Raw genomic sequence first — 18,130 nt, forward strand, 5'->3', positions numbered from 1 at the left:
GGTGGACTTCTCACAGTGCCATGAGCGCAAGGAATGGGGAAAGCATGGGATGCACTCACATCCAAGGCTTTTGAATTGTAACACTGGCCTGATGTTGGATTAGAATAAAATCTGAATCCTTTGTGGCAGCCAGGTTGTTCACCTAAAGTTTTTTTGTGCACAGTGCCTCCATCTTTTGCACATTATCTGTGATGAAACTCCCTCCTGTTGCATCTGTCTTGAACTCCTCTATGTTACTTCCTTGTCTCCCTCTTGCTATCCCCTCTGGTATTTGGAATCTGGGAATTACTGACCCCAAAGACAAACTGTTTTTCTGTTTTTCCAGCGAACTTGAATGGTGTGGAACCAAGAGGTTTCTTTTTCTTGCAGCTGTAACTTAAATTTATCAGTACAGAAGGTAAATATAAGCAATGCTTTGTAAAATGGTCTACCCACTCTACAGCACTCTGTGCAATTTATTTTTTGATTTGTTCTCTCCCTTATTCCCATGAGTTGAATAGAAAACCAGTACTTACTAGGGTCCAAAAGAGGTAAATAGTGAAGAGTGCGACAGTGAGTGCAATGAGGCCAACAGCTTCTAGCCTACTACTAAAGTGCAGATGGTCCACGGCTCCTCGTAGACACAACCAGCCAGAGATGGTCGCCAGTGGAGTGATAAACAAGAAGCACACCATGTCTCCAAAAAGAGTCCGTTTCTCATGCTGGGGGCCAGGGTTCTTCAGCCACTGCAGGCAAAATGCAGACAAAGCAAGTGTCAGCACAGGGAGGACGTTTTACCCAAGATGAGCTGCTGCCTTGCAAAATGCTGACCTGCCCCTTTGAGGAGGGAACATGGAGTTGGCTTTGGCTGTCCCTTGAGAGCTCCCACCAGAGCTTCTCCACCTTGCTGCTGCTGACGCACACCTCTAGTCATGTGTACCTACCGCATCGTTTATTCAGCTATAGCAAAAGCTGCCTTGAGAAGGGGAAGTGTTTTGCATATTGCAGCCCCTGGCATTTGGCTCCTGAACTGTCTGAGAAACTCCCTTCTTAATGTGAATGGAACCCACAGTCTTGTGACAACTTGAGAATGAAGAAAATGCTTGTTAATAATTTGTATGCTATTTCAAGATTTTTTTTTTTATTTTACATTGTTTGTAATATTGGCAAAGCCATTTTCAACTTGCTTTCAGATATCTGCATGCAAGCAGAGTTGAATGCACACAAGGTTACTTTTATTGAGAGGATATTAATCTTGCAAAAAAAGCATGCCTGAAAGTCAACTGCTGAAGCGAAGGTCGATTGAACAGCTATCAAGCCCACACACCCATGTTTCTATAAACAGTATTTTAGACAGCAGAGGTGAAAGAAGTTCAGCCTACAACTGTACACTGAGACCTTTTAATAAAAAATGCCTTATCACTCAAGTCAATATTTGACAGGAAGACTACCGAGCCCTGCAATTTTTGCCAATGTTAAGCCATAGGATTTGGTCAAAACTGCTCTGTAGCATCCTTTTATTTTTGTTGCTCTTTGAGCATATAACTGTATGCACAGAACTACCAAGGACAGCAAATATTTCTTACTGTGGCACCTGGGAACCCCAACCAGCCTGGAAGCTGTACATATTACCCTAGCCACTGAGGGCAAACACATCACGTACCGCACAGGACTGTGTCTGCCCCAGAGAATCCACGATCTAAGCAGAAGAGTCAAAGCCAGGAACGGGCAGTAGAGGTGGAGTGAGCTGTCATAACCCCAGCTGCCTGCGTGGCCGGAGCTGGGTGCAGGGCAGGCTATTGATTCCCAGCCTGGCGTGTCCCTCCCAGGTCTCCTGCGGAGACCATGCTAAAGGCAAGGAAAGTCACGCTCCTCCAGGGACCTATTGCTTTATCTGTCGTCGATGCAACAAGAAACCAAAGCCACAGCCTGTGCCAGTGGACGTGGACAAGGCGCATGCATCCTTAAACTGTTTGGCCTGCTCGTTCCTCCCAGCATATTATACATGGCAGTAGGAGCTCCAGAAACTAAGGCTGGGGAGGTAACTTCATCCCTTCACTAGTTAATGCCCTTTATTCCCAGCCACCTTGGGTTCTTTTCTTCTTCCCTATAACAGTGCTACAGCAATGACCCAGAGTAACAGCAGGACTCGAGAATTTTGACAAGAGAGGACAAGGCTAAGAGTGTTGTGCAAGCTAATGAATATTTCTCATCTAGGTATTTTATCCCTCTATTATTTTCAGACCCTGCTCCATCTTTATCCACTTTGCCCACATCATGAAATCAAATACAGCATTTATCTCTCCATCTTCGTATGGGGTAAAACAACAGTCAAGAAACTGAGTGCAACCAGGAACAGAAAGTCACTAATCTGGCACTAATAGACACAAATCAGTAGACAAGTTTGCCTCAGTCTCGCCATCTCTCAGATGGAAATAATAAATTATCTACTTCACAGGATTTTGTGAGCTTTAACTGCAACACAGTAACTCAGCAGCCTAAGATCCATTTTCATGTATGACTCAGAAATTTAGGAGAACACAAAAATATGTTCATAAACATTTTTTTTCAGGATGTAAGCTTTTAATTTGCTTGAATACTTTTAAAATCCTAAGGAAGTGGGAAGTGCTTCACAACTGCTATATACTACTATAAGCAAGAAACTTTAAGGGCAGACGCTAGTTAAAGAGGGAGATTCAATTTTTTTTTTCTTTTCCTTTTCAAGCAGTGTCTTAAATTCAAGATTATTTAACATACCAGAACACTGGGTGTGGTGGGTTCACCCCAACCAGCAGCTAAGCACCCACACAGCCGCTCGCTCACCCCCTCACCCCATCGGTATTGGGGAGAGAACAGTAAAAGGCTGCAAGCAGAGTTTGCTTTAATAGAGTTTGTACAAAATAAGGAGACATACATTGACATTTGAACAGCTTTGTATTTTATTATAACTTTATAGAGAACATTATAAAGTCATGTGTGAAAGGTTCACACCACTTTCCTTAGAGCTTTCATTCCATTTACTTAAAAACATCCCTAAGGGTGCGTGCATAACGGTTTCAGGTTATATTTAGTTGCTTTTAGACAGGACTGATTGCAACCTTCACCTTGTTCAATTTCCACAAACCCCTGTAATGCAAAATCATCAGGAAAATGAGAGGAACTGAAAGCACCTAGTAGTGGAGATTTTGCTTTTAAAGGTGACTGTGAAAAGGTTTTGTGAAAACTATGTTTAAAACATGATCTGCAAGAGAATTGCAGAGCACCTGCACTTCTTGATCTCAGTGGGAATTGCAGGTGTTCACCACTTTCCCAGGGCAGTTCTTAAAATGCCAGTATCTCCTTATCTCAGGGCGACGTGGTGACTGTCCCTCCTGTAACTAGGCAGTAAAGAAAGCACATTTCAGAGTCCATTTAGTGGAGGCTGCATCCTCAAATTGCAGTCTGTTGTGATCTCTTTGGCCTTCATGCAGCTCAGCTAGTGCAAGAAATACTGTTTATTTATCTGAGAGAGAAGGAAGAACAGCAAGAATGCATAAACGCAAGGAAGCACACACATTAAGGCATGTACTGTCATCTCTGCCCTACGACTTTCACAAGACATAGTATAATGCGCTTGAATTAAGCATTTTACTGTGCGCCATCTAATTTGATTGAAAGTTTGAGCAGACAAAAATGGTGTGAGACTCCTTCACAGGCTGATGGCTCCCCACACTCCTTATGTCTTGTCCGATCCATATGAGCATAAGCAATTCAGATGTTAGATGAGGCTAATATGTAGTTTTAAATAAAACCTCCACCATTCTACAGTTTAACCTTAAAAGCTGGAGAAATTTCATTAGCTAGTTCTGAAGTGGAGGTCAAAAACAATGGATAAGTAATTTCAATGGCTGTATGGATTTCGGTCACAGCACGTATTTTTCTTCTGAAGTAGTGCATTTGTTTCTAAATCTGATTATGTTTAGTTTAGAGGTTTCAGTCTTTTGTTCTGGAAATGTGCACTGTCAAGTTACTTCATAGTTAAAAAGCCAAGTCAGCAAATCCTTTTGTGAAACTGAAACCCACAGAACGATCCCAACAAAGTGCTGAGTTGGTTAATTAGTGTGGTAGTACAGTAGGGACTACCCTACTAACAAAGAACAAGATGTAAGGCCAGATGTAACTGTCAGATCTGTACTATGATACTCTGAAAGCTGTCCTATTAAAATGTGTCAATGTGCTCAATTATTTCTGCAATAAATTGAGACTGTCACAGTAATAATTTTTATTTTGAAAAAAAGAAAGAGGTCATAAAAAGGGTCATGTCTGAAGCAAAATGCTGGTCTGCCTGGCAAAGCACTATTTTATCAAGTGCTATCTTAAAGTGAACAGTGTTTCTGATACACAGGTGGAGAGTCAGAGTAACAAGACATGAAGACAGGAATCAACTTTAGCAATGGCAGCAAGCACGAATTCAAGAACAGGTAAGCACAGCACCTGATGCACAATCCAATATCGGCTCGTGACTGACACAAGCAAAGAAACCCTGTGCCTGGAGACTAATATACACCTGTTGAGAATCCAGCCCCTCAATGAAACACAGGGTCCCACCTCATCCCTCACAGTGACATTCCAAATGGCGTCTGCTCAGAAGCAAAACACTCCCCAAAACCTGAGCTAATGGCTGTAGCTGCATGATATCTCTCCGCTCCCCCAGCTGTCCATACCACCCCTTCGGCAGTGGGTGCTGCTGCCGCTGTCATGTGGACCACACGCACTCCTCCAGCACGCAGGGCTCTCCGCTCAGCCAAGCCCAGCTAAATGGGGCAGGTGTTGCTGAAATGACCCAGACCATCTGTCCCCGGGGGAACAGGCACTCCCCAAAGAGCAGCTGCAGCAATCGGTCTGGGCAGGGCAACATCATACACTACACGTCTCTTTGCCCAGCAAACGTGTGCCTAAGCCTGCAGGCAGTGGCAAAAGTTCTGCTGAGACACACTGGTGATCTCCCTTTTGCTCAGACAGCATTGCTTCAACTGGAAAACAGAAAGGGCATCAAGAAAATGGAAAGCCCACACCACAAGAGGGGACTTTAAAAGTTTGACTCAATTATGCCAGCAAAGTCATGCTCTCAATGCATCTTGGGGATGGCCAAAAGAAGGAAGAATTGAAGGGGACATCAGTGAAGGAGAAGTGCTACTTAAGCTAACGGACAATGCTGGCTTAAGAATAAATGCATAATAGTTGGCCACAAATAAATTTAGGGTAAGAATCAGAAAAAAAATCCCACCCTTGAGAGGATCCAGGTCTGGAACAGCTTTCCCAGAAGAGCGGTGTAGGCTAAAACCCCCAAAGCTGACAAAGTTTTATGAAGGAACTTGCTTATGTTTTGAAAGAGATTTTTGATGTACTGCATTTGACATGACAAAACACTGTTACCACCCCCGAGGCTCCTTCACCTCACACTCTGACACATGTAATACATATACAAGGATTTGTTGCAGTTACTTCACAAAGCAGAGCTCAATTTAAATTATCTGCCCTAGAAAGATTAAACTGAGCTGTTGACCTTCATCAGAGGGTCTCCACGCTTCCTTCAAATGAATGCAAACTCTAGTGGTCAGGAATTTAACAACAGTCCCTGGGAGACTTTTGGTCTATGAACCCACTACTGGCTTCCAAAATTTTATCTGGTATTTAAAACTGCATGTGTAACCAGATCTATGAAACCATCCAAAATCCCCTTTCAGTATTAATGTACAGAGATGTTTATCTGATGTTGTCAAATAATCTGAAACTTCAGGCTCCCAGGATAAGTGAATTGGCTGTTCCCTAACCAGTTTACTTCATCCTACCTAAGAAAACGTTATTGAAGACTAGAGAACTGCTCATCCGTAAGGGGAGACAGGCTGAGGCATCCACGTGATGAAGCCTTACATTCGGAGAAGAAAGTCATCACAACAAGCAGCAACTGAGGACCAGAACACCCTAGAGAGGCTCAGACTGGAAATTTATCTAACCTAATAAAAATGAGCTGTGAGCAGAAAACTGCTGTAAAACACGTGCACAAGTCTGAGCTGCTTCACCACTGCCAAAGACCAAATCCTGGAAGCACTCATTTCCATAGGTCTAACTTGAATTAGATGACTCACAAATGCAAAGTAAAGTATGTGTATAGTGTTTTCCAGATCAGATCCTAAGGCTACAACCTGTTTCTACTGGGAAGCCCTTTTAAGTTCACTATATTTTCCTTGGAAAACTGATTTTACATAAATGTTGTTGGACTTATACCAGCAGCAAAGAAGATTCCACAGAGTATGAAGAAAATCCATCACACTGCTTTTGTGTTAAGTCTTTACAGATGATGCTGGGGGGAGAAGACAGGAAGGAATTGTCTTCCCTAAATGTTTTTCCCTTTGAACTAAAACCAGCTTATTACACATCAAACATATAAGTTCATGTTGTTCTTTTCACGTTGATAGCTCTGCAATGAATCTTGATGAAAACAGCCCGTACACAAGTAAAACTACTAGCAATTGTTTTCATTTCTGTTTTCATGCCAGCAGTGACCAATGGGAGCATTTTGCCTTGGGCTTTAAGCAAACAAAGAATGATATTGCCCCTTTTTTTAGAGTGTTTCTCTTGAATGAAGGACATTTTAAAAAACTAGAAGGACCATTTATTGGCAAAAAAAAAAAATTACATCTGAAAAGTTTTGTTCAAATACTTTTTTATTTGAAAAAAATGTTTTAACCTTTTTCAGTGAAATGTTTTGAAACTAAGTTTAACTACAGGTAACTCAAAATAAAATCTCCCAGACCAGAATGGTATGTATGTTTGTCTTCAGTGCAATGAAACATTTTGGGTGACTCAAAATTTTTTTAGGTTAATGTTTTTCCAAAGAAAACAAACATTTCACAGTTACTTTTCAGTTGAAAAAATATTTATATTTCTGTTTTTGGGTTTCCTGCTTAGATCAAACATTCAGTTACTGGCAAAGTGTTATTGTCTTCAGTGGGTGCTTTTAGAAAGGCCATGGTGACAGCTCTACAGAGATGTTCCTTTGGTCCCAGATACGGAGACCTGTCTATGTGACAGCTAGAAACGAAACGATTTGATCTCTGTAACTTTATTATGCTGATGTTATGGCCTCTTTGTAACTGAGTCTGCTCTTATTTAAGTTTAACCCTTATTTTAACTCAAGTTCCAGGGAATATTTTAATTGTGGATGTTTGAATGACCCAAAGCTACTTTTTGAAATACCAAATTAATTTAATTTGCATATTTTTGTAAGTGGAGGGAATACATTTTAAGGCTGGTGTATGATATGTCTTCATTTTTGTTTTGTTTTGTAAAAAGAATAAACCACAGTGCAGGCAGGAACCAACCCTAGGTGTTAGCTAACTGCAAGGAGAGTACTGCAGGCTGTTGCTATCACACCATAAATGAAATTGCAATCTAGACCTTGGGTGGTTTGCCAGCTAAAAAACAGGAGTTTGATATACAATGCTCCACCAACTAGTAATAATACAGAGGCTGGTAGATGTAGTATTCAGTTTCTGGATTATACAACTTTAATGTCTGAAAACAGGATTAGTAATTCTCTGATAGTGAAAACATAACACAGCTTGCTAAATTGTGCTATAAAAATCTATGAAATTTCTTGCAGGTCCAATTAAACAATATTGCATTCTTTAACATTAGTCTGTCTTAACTGTTATTCTGTTTTCCTACTATCAACTTTTAGTTTATATTTCAGGTGATGCTTGTATCAGGTAAAAGTTTTCAAGATGTGTGAAGAAAAAAGATTTTGCGGAACTCTGGGAGAAGCAATATTTCCTTTTATCTGTATGTTTTTCAATTCTCCTGTTCTATTTTGGATGAATGTTTTCCCAATTAAGCAGATAAATGTATGCATTAAAGAAAATCAATCAACAAAAATAATGTTTTGCATTTTAAATCAAAAGCAAAGCATATTTGCTATTGGCAACACATATTTCAACTCATTGCAAATTTCCTGATCTACAGGCTCAAATATATGGAAACTGAAGACATGATAGGTAATAAATGCTTGGTAGCTCTCCAAAAAGACAGATGCAATAACACTTTTCATCTTAGCTTTTTTTTTCCCCTCCTTGAAAAAGTAAACTTTGACTGGCTCTTATTGGTGGTAGGAAATGCTACCAGCAGGACAGAGATGATAACCAGGCAGTTTAGAATTGTATTACAGATTCATGATGTCCAAAGAAAAGTCACCAATACGATTAACTAAAACAAACAAAGCTGTACCTTTGAAAAACCACAGCATCTTCCCTCATCTTGCTAGTCCTTAAAGAATAGTATTTGGCCTTTTCCAAAGCACCTGTTTCCTCTCTGAGTGTGCAGTTACTTTCTCCTGGGAACGTTCCTCAACATTTTTTGCCCTTGATCACTAGGCCTTTAAATTTAGGAAAGAGCAGTGATGGTTTGAAGGCACAGGCTGTTCACTGACAAGTAATTTTTGCTTTTTTTTTTTTTTAAGGCGAGGAGCATGGATTACTCTTGTTTGCATTCTTGCTGTCAGTACTATGAGAAAGATTTGTGCTTGGGAACAGTCGAGGACTGTAGCAAACCTTTTCTGTAAAGAACATAAACTATTTCATTTGTTTTTAAAGGAGAGACAACAGCTTGTTTTGGTCTCTGGATTTTTCCCCATTAGGAATGAATACAGTATGGTATTCTAGGTGTAAAAAGTGCATCTTGAAGAGGTTATGCTTTAGAACTGTATGTGTTGGGGAGTTTATTACTTATTTTTTTAATACTTTAACTCAGACATACTTCTACTGGAAATCTATATGGATGCTTCCAATTCTCCCTGTATGACTTGGGTCTCGGGAGTGGGGGTGGCATTTTCACAGCTGAAGATGACTAGGCACAAAAGCATCTCCATCACCTTGCCCTTCTTATTTTGACCTTTTTGGGTCAAGAAGGGAAGAAGGATATTTAAGTTATCTGCTCCCAGCCTTAATGTGCTGTATTGACAGCTGCAGTTCCTCCAAACTTATATTCATGAAAGTTTTCCTTTTTGGTGACTACACTGAGTCACCATTTTCCTTCTGGCTTTAAGAGTGATCCTTCTACAAACTACGTGCAGCAAATCTGGTGTCTCTACATTACAGTAATTTAATGCTAATGACATGCTTCACTGAGCAGTGGAGAGGAATAATAAGTAAAAAGAATCCCAAAAGATAAAACCAGCATGACTCAAAGTCTTGCACAAGAAGTAAATTCATATTTCAGTGTAAGACTTCTAGATTTTTTAAATTATAATGTAAGCTCATCTTAACTACTTCATGCATAGATGTACGTTTTATGGTTTTTTAAAATTTATTTTCCTTTTCTAGCATGAGCTCTACAGCCAGTAATGTATCGGGAAAAATTGAAGCTAATTTCTGCTCAATATTGTGATGATTATTCTGACTTTTTTCTCCTAGTCATGCTGTTTTGCTTATGAGTTTTATATTGTTAATTAAGTGCTTTCTAGTGGTTTTTTGTTTTGTTTTGTTTGCAAAAAATGAACCAATAGATACCAAATCCTGGTTGGTTTAAAAGATGTAAATAACTTATAAGCAGTACAAGCCTGACTTATATGGTCACATAATGTTCTTATACCATATTTAAGTTTTAGCTGGTTGTTTTCTAACAAACACATTTGTACTGCCATGGTTTGAGTCTGCTTCTGTACTAAGCCAAGTGGAAGCATAGATGCAATACAGAAATTGAAATGAAGACTATACATAACACTCATATAAAGCCTGCCTAATCTTTATGCTGAAACATAGCAAAAGCATCTACGTGAACAATGTCACACCTTTCTAGAGTGCATTTCCTTCTGTGGATTGGCTGCATTAAAAAAGCAGCTTATATAAAAGTGAAAGGTCTATAAAAGTCACTAACTGAAACTACTGCAGTTTGATTTCACTGTGTTTGTGTTGAGATTCTTCCAGGTTTGTCAAAGGGAACATCAGATCTACGCATAACAACCACCATATTATAGACTTTTCTTTCCTGCAGCGTTTAGAGTTTCTGCTGCTTCAGCCTGGGTCCTCTGTGTCAAATGTAGCCAGGTTCTCACTGGCAGAGGGGTGATCAAGACATGGGAAAGAGAAATAGGGATACTCAGCAGCAGCTGCTTTTTCCTTTGAGATGCATCACCCCTAGGCACATTCATAATGAGATATCCATGTGCCCAAGCACACGTCCCACACACCTCTCACTTCCAGCTGACTGTACAGGGGTACTGCGCATCTAGCACATGGTAGAAGAAGTTGATTCAGACTTTGCCTGTACTTCTTGAATTGCATTTTGCAGCACCATAAACCCTGGAACTGAGGGAAATGTGCATGAACTGGTAATGTGTAAATGGACAATGTCTCTTGAATTACTGGCAAATAGCTCCTTTTAACTGACTGTAAGGCTGTGGATGTTTCCAAATAATCCCGTCTGAAGGAGGAGCTCTGAAATCAAGTAAAACAGTTAGACTTGCTCTGCTGATGCCTGCCAAGTGCCTCAATAGCAATATGTGGCTCTTGTTGCAAAAATGTGTCTCCAAATGGCAGCTCCAAAGATGATACAGAAAGCTTATGCTCCAGTAGATCATGTCTGATCGAGGCTGGTGGTTTCAATTTTCTGTGCCAGAGTTTGCCAGGTGTCCTCCAGAAGCGAGATGAACAGAAGGACTCAGTGATCTTCAGTATGAAAAAACCTCTTTTTCTACCACAATCCATATCTTACTCCTTTAGAATACATCACATTATCTCCGGTGCAGCTGTTGTGAACAAGTTCACGAGTGACTGAGAAATACAGAAGTCCTAGGTCCCAATGGAGAGCTGAGGAGCATCAGCCCAGCCTCTGAGCAGAAGTCCCACCAGAAGCAGGGTCATCTGGAGGGAGTGCAACAGTTCCCAGTTAGCTCAGTCCATAAGCAAGGCAGTGAAAGTACTAAAAGTCAGGTAGGGCATGAGGGGGCTCCGCACTTACCTGCAGCAATTAGCCACCAATTTAACAAAATCTGAGAAGGCTCAACAGAAAGCAATTCTTACTGACAACTGCAAAATCACACAGGGCACATTTGACACATGTAGGCCTACAGTGTGGAGACAAGGAACTGTAAAGGAGACCACTCCTTTTGGCTGACTGACCTTTGACAAACACCTGTGGAAAAGGTGAAATGTGTGCATTCCCTGGTGTGTGCTCCTCTGACTTGATGAAGGACAAACCACAGAGCTCCTCCACCCAATGTAGCAGGAGGCAAAAGACATAAATGGTGGATGGTAATGAACAAATCACTTTCCCTGAACGCTGAAGGAGGGGTTAATCCCCACCACAATGCCCAATTCATGGTTCAGAAACACAATTCTTCTGGAAAAAGTAATCTGAGCTAAAAAAAGAAGTGGACTAAGAATGTCTGAAGCCTCATAAATGCAATGTTGAGAGGATGAATCTGCCTGACACACTGTACTACCATTTTCTGCCCCTCTGGCTGGGTTTTGGGCATCAAACAGTTAGCAGATTGTTCGTTTCTTGGGAGATGTTTCTCCCCCAGACAACAAAAATATGTCCTGTGGCATAGATAAAGGAATGTCTCCCTTGAGAAGTACATAGTTTGAAACTCAGTTGACTCTGCAGAGAGAAGCTCATGATGGAGAAAAGATATGAAGGATACAAGAGGAAATGGAAGTCAAAATGAATGCTATTTTTCCTTTGCTTTTCCTTGCAAATGAAATCCAGGAAAAAACAGGATGCTGTGCATAACAGAAGTTGGGGAAAGAAAGCAAAGGTGAGATCCCTCCATTTTTGCATCCTACGCATGATATACGCAGGAGGCAGGATACAGTTGTAGATATACTTGTATCTGAGCTAAAGATCTCCTGTTTGAGTGCATGGGCCCACATCCTTAGTGTGAACATGGGCAACAGCTTAAAAGAAGGCAAAAAGCCATCTTGCAACAAATTTTTATGGAGCACTTGCTTTCATTTCATAATGAGCTAATGGCAAACTAGCAACATGATGGGGTGAGAGGGGGAGGCAGCGCAGAGAAAAACTATGGATTCACTAGCCTGTTCTGATCAAATCACTAAGCACAGCAAGAAATCCTCTGCTGCTTCCATAATAATATACGTAGGGGAGGAAGGCTGAACAAGTAGTTGTGCCACTTACTGCTCACTTCATTTCAAGCCCACTAGTGCTGCAGCCTCTCCTGGGTGCTAATAGCAGGAATGAATGAAGTCAGATATGACATTTCTAGATAAAGCATGTGAAGTATCTCAGTTTGTTTCTGTTGATATTTTCGTCACATCTATGGCTAAGCCGCTAAGAGGCAGTGATCAATTCAGTGAAGAGATGAGGAGAAAACATAATACCATGTTCTCTTCTTTTTTTGGCCCCTTTAAGAAAATGTCTTGAATAATCAGAAATACGATTTTTTTCCTGATGGAAAATCTCTAGGAGAAAAGATGAATATGATGATTAATTGCTTCATGCATTTCTATAATACCTGTCACTGACCAATGGATGGGATATATTCTTTGCATAAGATAGGGCCTGCTGAGGAATTACTGGATAAGCTTCTATAGACTATGGTCTACAAATGACTTTATGAGTACAATAGTCCCTCTTGACCTCCTAAAATGCATTGGTAAAGTCATCATTCACCTCCACTGAAAGGACCATATACCATTTCCATTATCTACTTCAGAGGAATCTTTGGAGAACAAATTATCTTACTAAACGATGAGAACTTTGACTCCCCACCCCAAACACACACACACACAAACACAAAGACACACAAACAAAACAACATGAAAAAGGAGTTACAAGCTGGTGGCCACTCTGGCTTGTCACTCCTCCAAAGGTTACAGAAGGTTTTTGTACCAAAGGGTAATACAGGGAGTCAGACAGGGCAGTGCTTTTAGGACACAGAAGATGGGAGAATCTGGCAACTTGCATCTGCTTTAGACGTGTTTTGAAAACATTCAGATTTGCTGTAATTATTTGCACAGGGAGGTCTTTGGATTGCAAGTCAGTATGTAATAAATAAGTACAAATGTTAAGGACAAACTTAAATTATACTAACAGAAATCAAGAAATTTGACTGATAGCTATTTAATTTGTCCCCTTGCACACAACTCAGTTACTCTTTGTCTCTGCTGCTCTCAACTTCAAAAGTACAGCTTCAATTCCCTTCTAAACTGAAAACACACTCCTTGTGTAAGATCACAAAGGACTTCAAAAAAATAATTTGGGTTTTTTTATGACCTTTTCTGCAACTGCACATAGTTGTTGATTACCGCACTAAAGTACTATGGGTATGGTAGCTGAGAAGGAAGAAAAGATTAGGTAGTAAAGAGAAAGACACCCATTAACAATGTGTGTTACCTTTCAGAAATGTTCTTCCACCTGGTTATCATTTGTCCTCAGCTGAAAAACAAAAGACAGCTTGACGAGGTTTAGCCTCAGCCGGCAGCTGAGTGCCACGCAGCTGCTCGCTCACCCCTCCCCCAGCGGGATGGGGAGGAGAACAGAAAAACAACGGCAAAGCCTCGAGGGTTGGGATAAGGGCAGTTTACTGGGACAGCAAGGGAGAGGGAAAACAATCAACAGTACTGATAACAGATATTCACAATGGGTGATAACAGAGAACAATTTACCGATCCAACCACCGACCAGACTTCAGCCCATCCTGGAACCTGGAAACTGCGCCACGCCCTCCCCTGCCTGACTAGCCCCCCTTTTATGGTGAGCATGATGTCACATGGTATGCAATAGCCCCTGGCCAGCTTGGGTCACCTGTCCTGGCTCCTTGTGAAATTAACTCTGTCCTTGCCAGAACCAGGACATTATCCACCCCCTTATTCTATACCATCTACGTCATGCCCAGATTATTTCACAGACACCATTCTCTTACTCCATGGGCCATCGCTTTAAAATGTCCATCGAGGTCATTTAGTCCATGGCTTTGGGTTCCATCTGCCATTACAGTCTCTCAGAGCAGGAACAATGGTGCGTGCTGCTGGACTGTTGCACGCTGCATCCAGAGTTTTTCACGGCTGGTGTATCTGGTATGGTCCATGCTCGCAGTCTGGACATCAAAGATGTGATTTTTCAATGAAGTTCCTGGGCACCAGTTGAAGTCAGTTCTAGTTCCAAAGTCCATCCTTCATTAGTTTTGGGTGATTCTTATGGTCATACCATTGACACAGTATATAGCTATTAACATCATACAATTTAATTTATGGGCTATTTTCACCCAAAATCAAATCCCCTTGGGGTACACACCGGACTTCCCCATCCTTTCTCATCACCCGCCAAGTGCACCCTGGTCCCTGAGCAAAAGCGATCCCACAAGATGGGCTTGCCTTTGCCTGAAGCGGAGATAACCCAAACTGTTTTACCCAACATATTTTTCATGCGCACTACAGGAACTTTATCCCCTTCTACTGGGCGTGGAAATTTTGATTGGGCAGGGCCAGCTCGATTGGCAGATCCCTGAGTGTTAACTAACCAGGTGGCCTTTGCTAAATGTGTGTCCCAGTGTTTGAGGGTCCCACCACCCATTGCTCTCAGGGTAGTTTTTAGCAGTGCATTGTACCTTTCAATTTTCCCAGAGGCTGGTGCATGGTAGGGGATGTGATACACCCACTCAATACCATGCTCTTTGGCCCAGGTGTCTATGAGGTTGTTCCGAAAATGAGTCCCGTTGTCTGACTCAATTCTCTCTGGGGTGCCGTGTCGCCACAGGACTTGCTTTTCAAGACCCAGGATGGTGTTCCGGGCAGTGGCATGGGGCACAGGATATGTTTCCAGCCATCCAGTGGTTACTTCCACCATTGTAAGAACATAACGCTTGCCTTGGCGGCTTTGTGGGAGTGTGATGTAGTCGATTTGCCATGCTTCCCCATATTTATATTTCAACCATCGGCCTCCATACCACAGAGGCTTTACCCGCTTGGCTTGCTTGATTACAGCGCATGTTTCACATTGATGGATGATGACATGTGAGATGGTGTCCATGCTCAAATCCACCCCTCGATCACAGGCCCATCTATATGTCACATCTCTTCCTTGATGGCCTGAGGTGTCATGGGCCCACCGAGCTATAAATAATTCACCTTTACGCTGCCAATCCAAATCCACCTGAGCTACTTCAATCTTGGCAGCCTGATCCACCTGCTGGTTGTTCCAATGTTCGTCAGTGGCCCGACTCTTGGCTACGTGGGCATCTACATGACGTACCTTTACAACTAGCTTCTCTAGCCAGGCAGCAATATCTTGCCACAATGGGGCGGCCCAGATGGGTTTGCCTCTGCATTGCCAGTTGCTCCACTTCCACTGCTGTAACCACCCCCACAGGGCATTGGCCACCATCCATGAGTCGGTATAGAGGGACAGCGTTGGCCACTTTTCTCTTTCAGCAATATCTAAAGCCAGCTGGATGGCTTTCACCTCTGCAAACTGGTTCGATTCACCTTCTCCTTCAGCAGCTTCTGCAACTCGCCGTGTAGGACTCCATACAGCGGCCTTCCACCTTCGATGCTTTCCCACGATGCGGCAGGACCCATCAGTGAAGAGGGCATATGGTTTCTCATCTTCTGTTAGTTTATTATATGGTGGGGCTTCTTCAGCACGTGTCACCTCCTCCTCTGGCGACATTCCAGTCTTTCCCTTCTGGCCAGTCTGTGATCACTTCCAGAATTCCTGGACGACTGGGGCTTCCTATCCGAGCCCACTGTGTAATCAGTGCAACCCACTTACTCCACATAGCATCGGTTGCATGATGTGTAGAAGGAGCCCTCTCTTTGAACATCCAGCCCAGCACTGGCAGTCGGGGTGCCAAGAGGAGCTGTGCTTCAGTGCCAATCACCTCTGAAGCAGCTCAAACCCCTTCATAGGCTGCCAATATCTCCTTTTCCGTTGGAGTGTAGCGGGCCTTAGATCCTCTGTATCCCCGACTCCAAAACCCCAGGGGTCGACCTCGAGTCTCCCCTGGTGCTTTCTGCCAGAGACTCCAGGTAGGGCCATTCTCCCGGGCTGCAGTGTACAGCACATTTTTTTACATCTGGTCCTGCCCGGACTGGCCCAAGAGCTACGGCATGAACTCTTTCTTGTTTAATTTGTTCAAAAGCTTGTTGTTGCTCAGGGCCCCATTTGAAATCATTCTTCTTCCGGGTTACGTGGTAGAGAGGGCTTACTATCAGACTGTAATTCGGAATGTGCATTCTCCAGAAACCCACAACGCCTAAGAAAGCCTGTGTCTCCTTTTTGTTGGTTGGTGGAGACATGGCTGCTATTTTGTTGGTAATATCCACTGGGATCTGACGCCGCCCATCATGCCACCTTACTCCTAAAAATCGGATTTCCTGCACAGGCCCCTTCACCTTTACTTCGCTTTATGGCAAAGCCAGCCTGCAGCAGGATTTGGACTATTTTCTTCCCTTTCTCAGAAACTTCCTCTGCTGTGTTGCCCCATACAATGATGTCGTCAATGTATTGCAGGTGCTCTGGGGCTTCACCCTTTTCCAGTGCAGTCTGGATCAGTCCATGGCAAATGGTGGGGCTGTGTTTCCACCCCTGGGCCAGTCGATTCCAGGTGTAGTGGACGCCCCTCCAAGTGAAGGCAAACTGTGGCCTGCACTCTGCTGCCAAAGGGATCGAGAAAAATGCATTAGCTATATCAATTGTGGCGTACCATTTGGCTGCCTTTGACTCCAGTTCATATTGAAGTTCCCGCATGTCTGGCACGGCAGCACCCATCGGCGGTGTGACTTCATTCAGGCCACGATAGTCTACCGTCAGCCTCCACTCTCCACTGGACTTCGGCACTGGCCATATGGGACTGTTAAAGGGTGAGTGGGTTCTGCTCATCACTCCCTGACCCTCCAGTTGACGAATTAGCTCGTGGATGGGAACCAGGGGGTCTCTGTTGGTGCGGTATTGCCACCGGTGCACAGTTGTGGTAGCAATCGGCACCTGTTGCTCTTCAACCCTCAGCAACCCTACAACAGAAGGTTCCTCCGAGAGACCGGGCAAACTAGACAACGGTTCAATTTCCTCTGCTTCCAAGGTGACTATTCCAAAAGCCCACCGATAGCCTTTTGGGTCTTTGAAATACCCTTTCCGGAGGTAGTCTATGCCCGGGATGCACGGAGCCTCTGGCCCAGTCACAATGAGGTGCTTTTGCCACTCATTCCCAGTTAGACTTACTTCAGCCTCCAACAGAGTCAACTGTTGGGATCCCCCCATCACACCAGAAATAGATATCGGTTCCACCCCTTCATAGCTCGATGGCATTATAGTACAATGTGCACCGGTGTCCACTAGGGCCTTGTACTCTTGTGGGTCCGATGTGCCAGGCCATCGGATCCACACAGTCCAATACACTCTATTGTCCCTTTCCTCCACCTGGCTGGAGGCAGGGCCCCTCTAATCCTGCTCATCATAGTCACTATTCACCTCTTGCAAAAAGGACTTAGAAGTCCCTTCAAGAGGATCATAAGTACGATCGGGCCTTTCACTTGGTTTGGGGGGCTGCCGGGTGGAAACTGGAGCGGCATTCTTTCTGGAAGAGTCCCTTTGTCCAGCTGTCTTGCCTTGTAGCTCATGTACGCGTGCCTGCAGGGTTGAGGTAGGCTTCCCATCCCATTTCCTCATGTCTTCTCCGTGGTCACGCAGATAAAACCACAGGATATCTCGTGGTGTGTATGCTCTATATCCCCTCTCTGGAGCAGAAAAACACTTACTCCTAACAGCTGCAACACGGGTCTGTACAGGTGAAGAGTAAGATATATCCTCTTTGAGTTGCCGGACGTCCTGGGACAGTTTCTCCACAGCCGAGACGAGGGAGGAAGAAAGGCTCTCTTCATATTGCCGGAGTCGGCCAGCCACTTCGTCCACTGTGGGTGCCTCTTCACTTTTCCAGTCGACTACTGCCAGTGAGTTGGCGTACAATGATGGTGCACTTCGTACAAATTTTTGCCACGTGGGTCGGGTACATTGGACTTCATCGGGGTCTGTGGGGAACTGTGTGTTGTCTGGATCATAATAAACCATTTCCTGCACAGCTAATTCCCTCAGATATTGGATACCTCGTTCCATGGTGGTCCACTTGCCTGGCCGGCATACAACATCTTCACTGAAA

The 18,130-nt window shown here is 43.2% G+C and overlaps 1 protein-coding gene across 5 annotated transcripts in view; it reads right to left on the minus strand.

The window, feature by feature from the left end:
• MARCHF3 (membrane associated ring-CH-type finger 3) overlaps positions 1-18,130 on the minus strand; it is a 91,589-nt gene that overhangs the window by 10,719 nt on the left and 62,740 nt on the right. For all 5 annotated transcript variants that reach the window (XM_054810642.1, XM_054810638.1, XM_054810637.1 and 2 more), the window contains one exon: positions 516-725. In XM_054810642.1, coding sequence (XP_054666617.1) covers positions 516-725 — 210 coding nt within the window. The remainder of the gene's footprint in view (positions 1-515; positions 726-18,130) is intronic.

The sequence above is a fragment of the Grus americana genome, chromosome Z, assembly GCF_028858705.1.
Source record: "Grus americana isolate bGruAme1 chromosome Z, bGruAme1.mat, whole genome shotgun sequence".
NCBI classification, from domain to species: Eukaryota; Metazoa; Chordata; class Aves; order Gruiformes; family Gruidae; genus Grus; species Grus americana.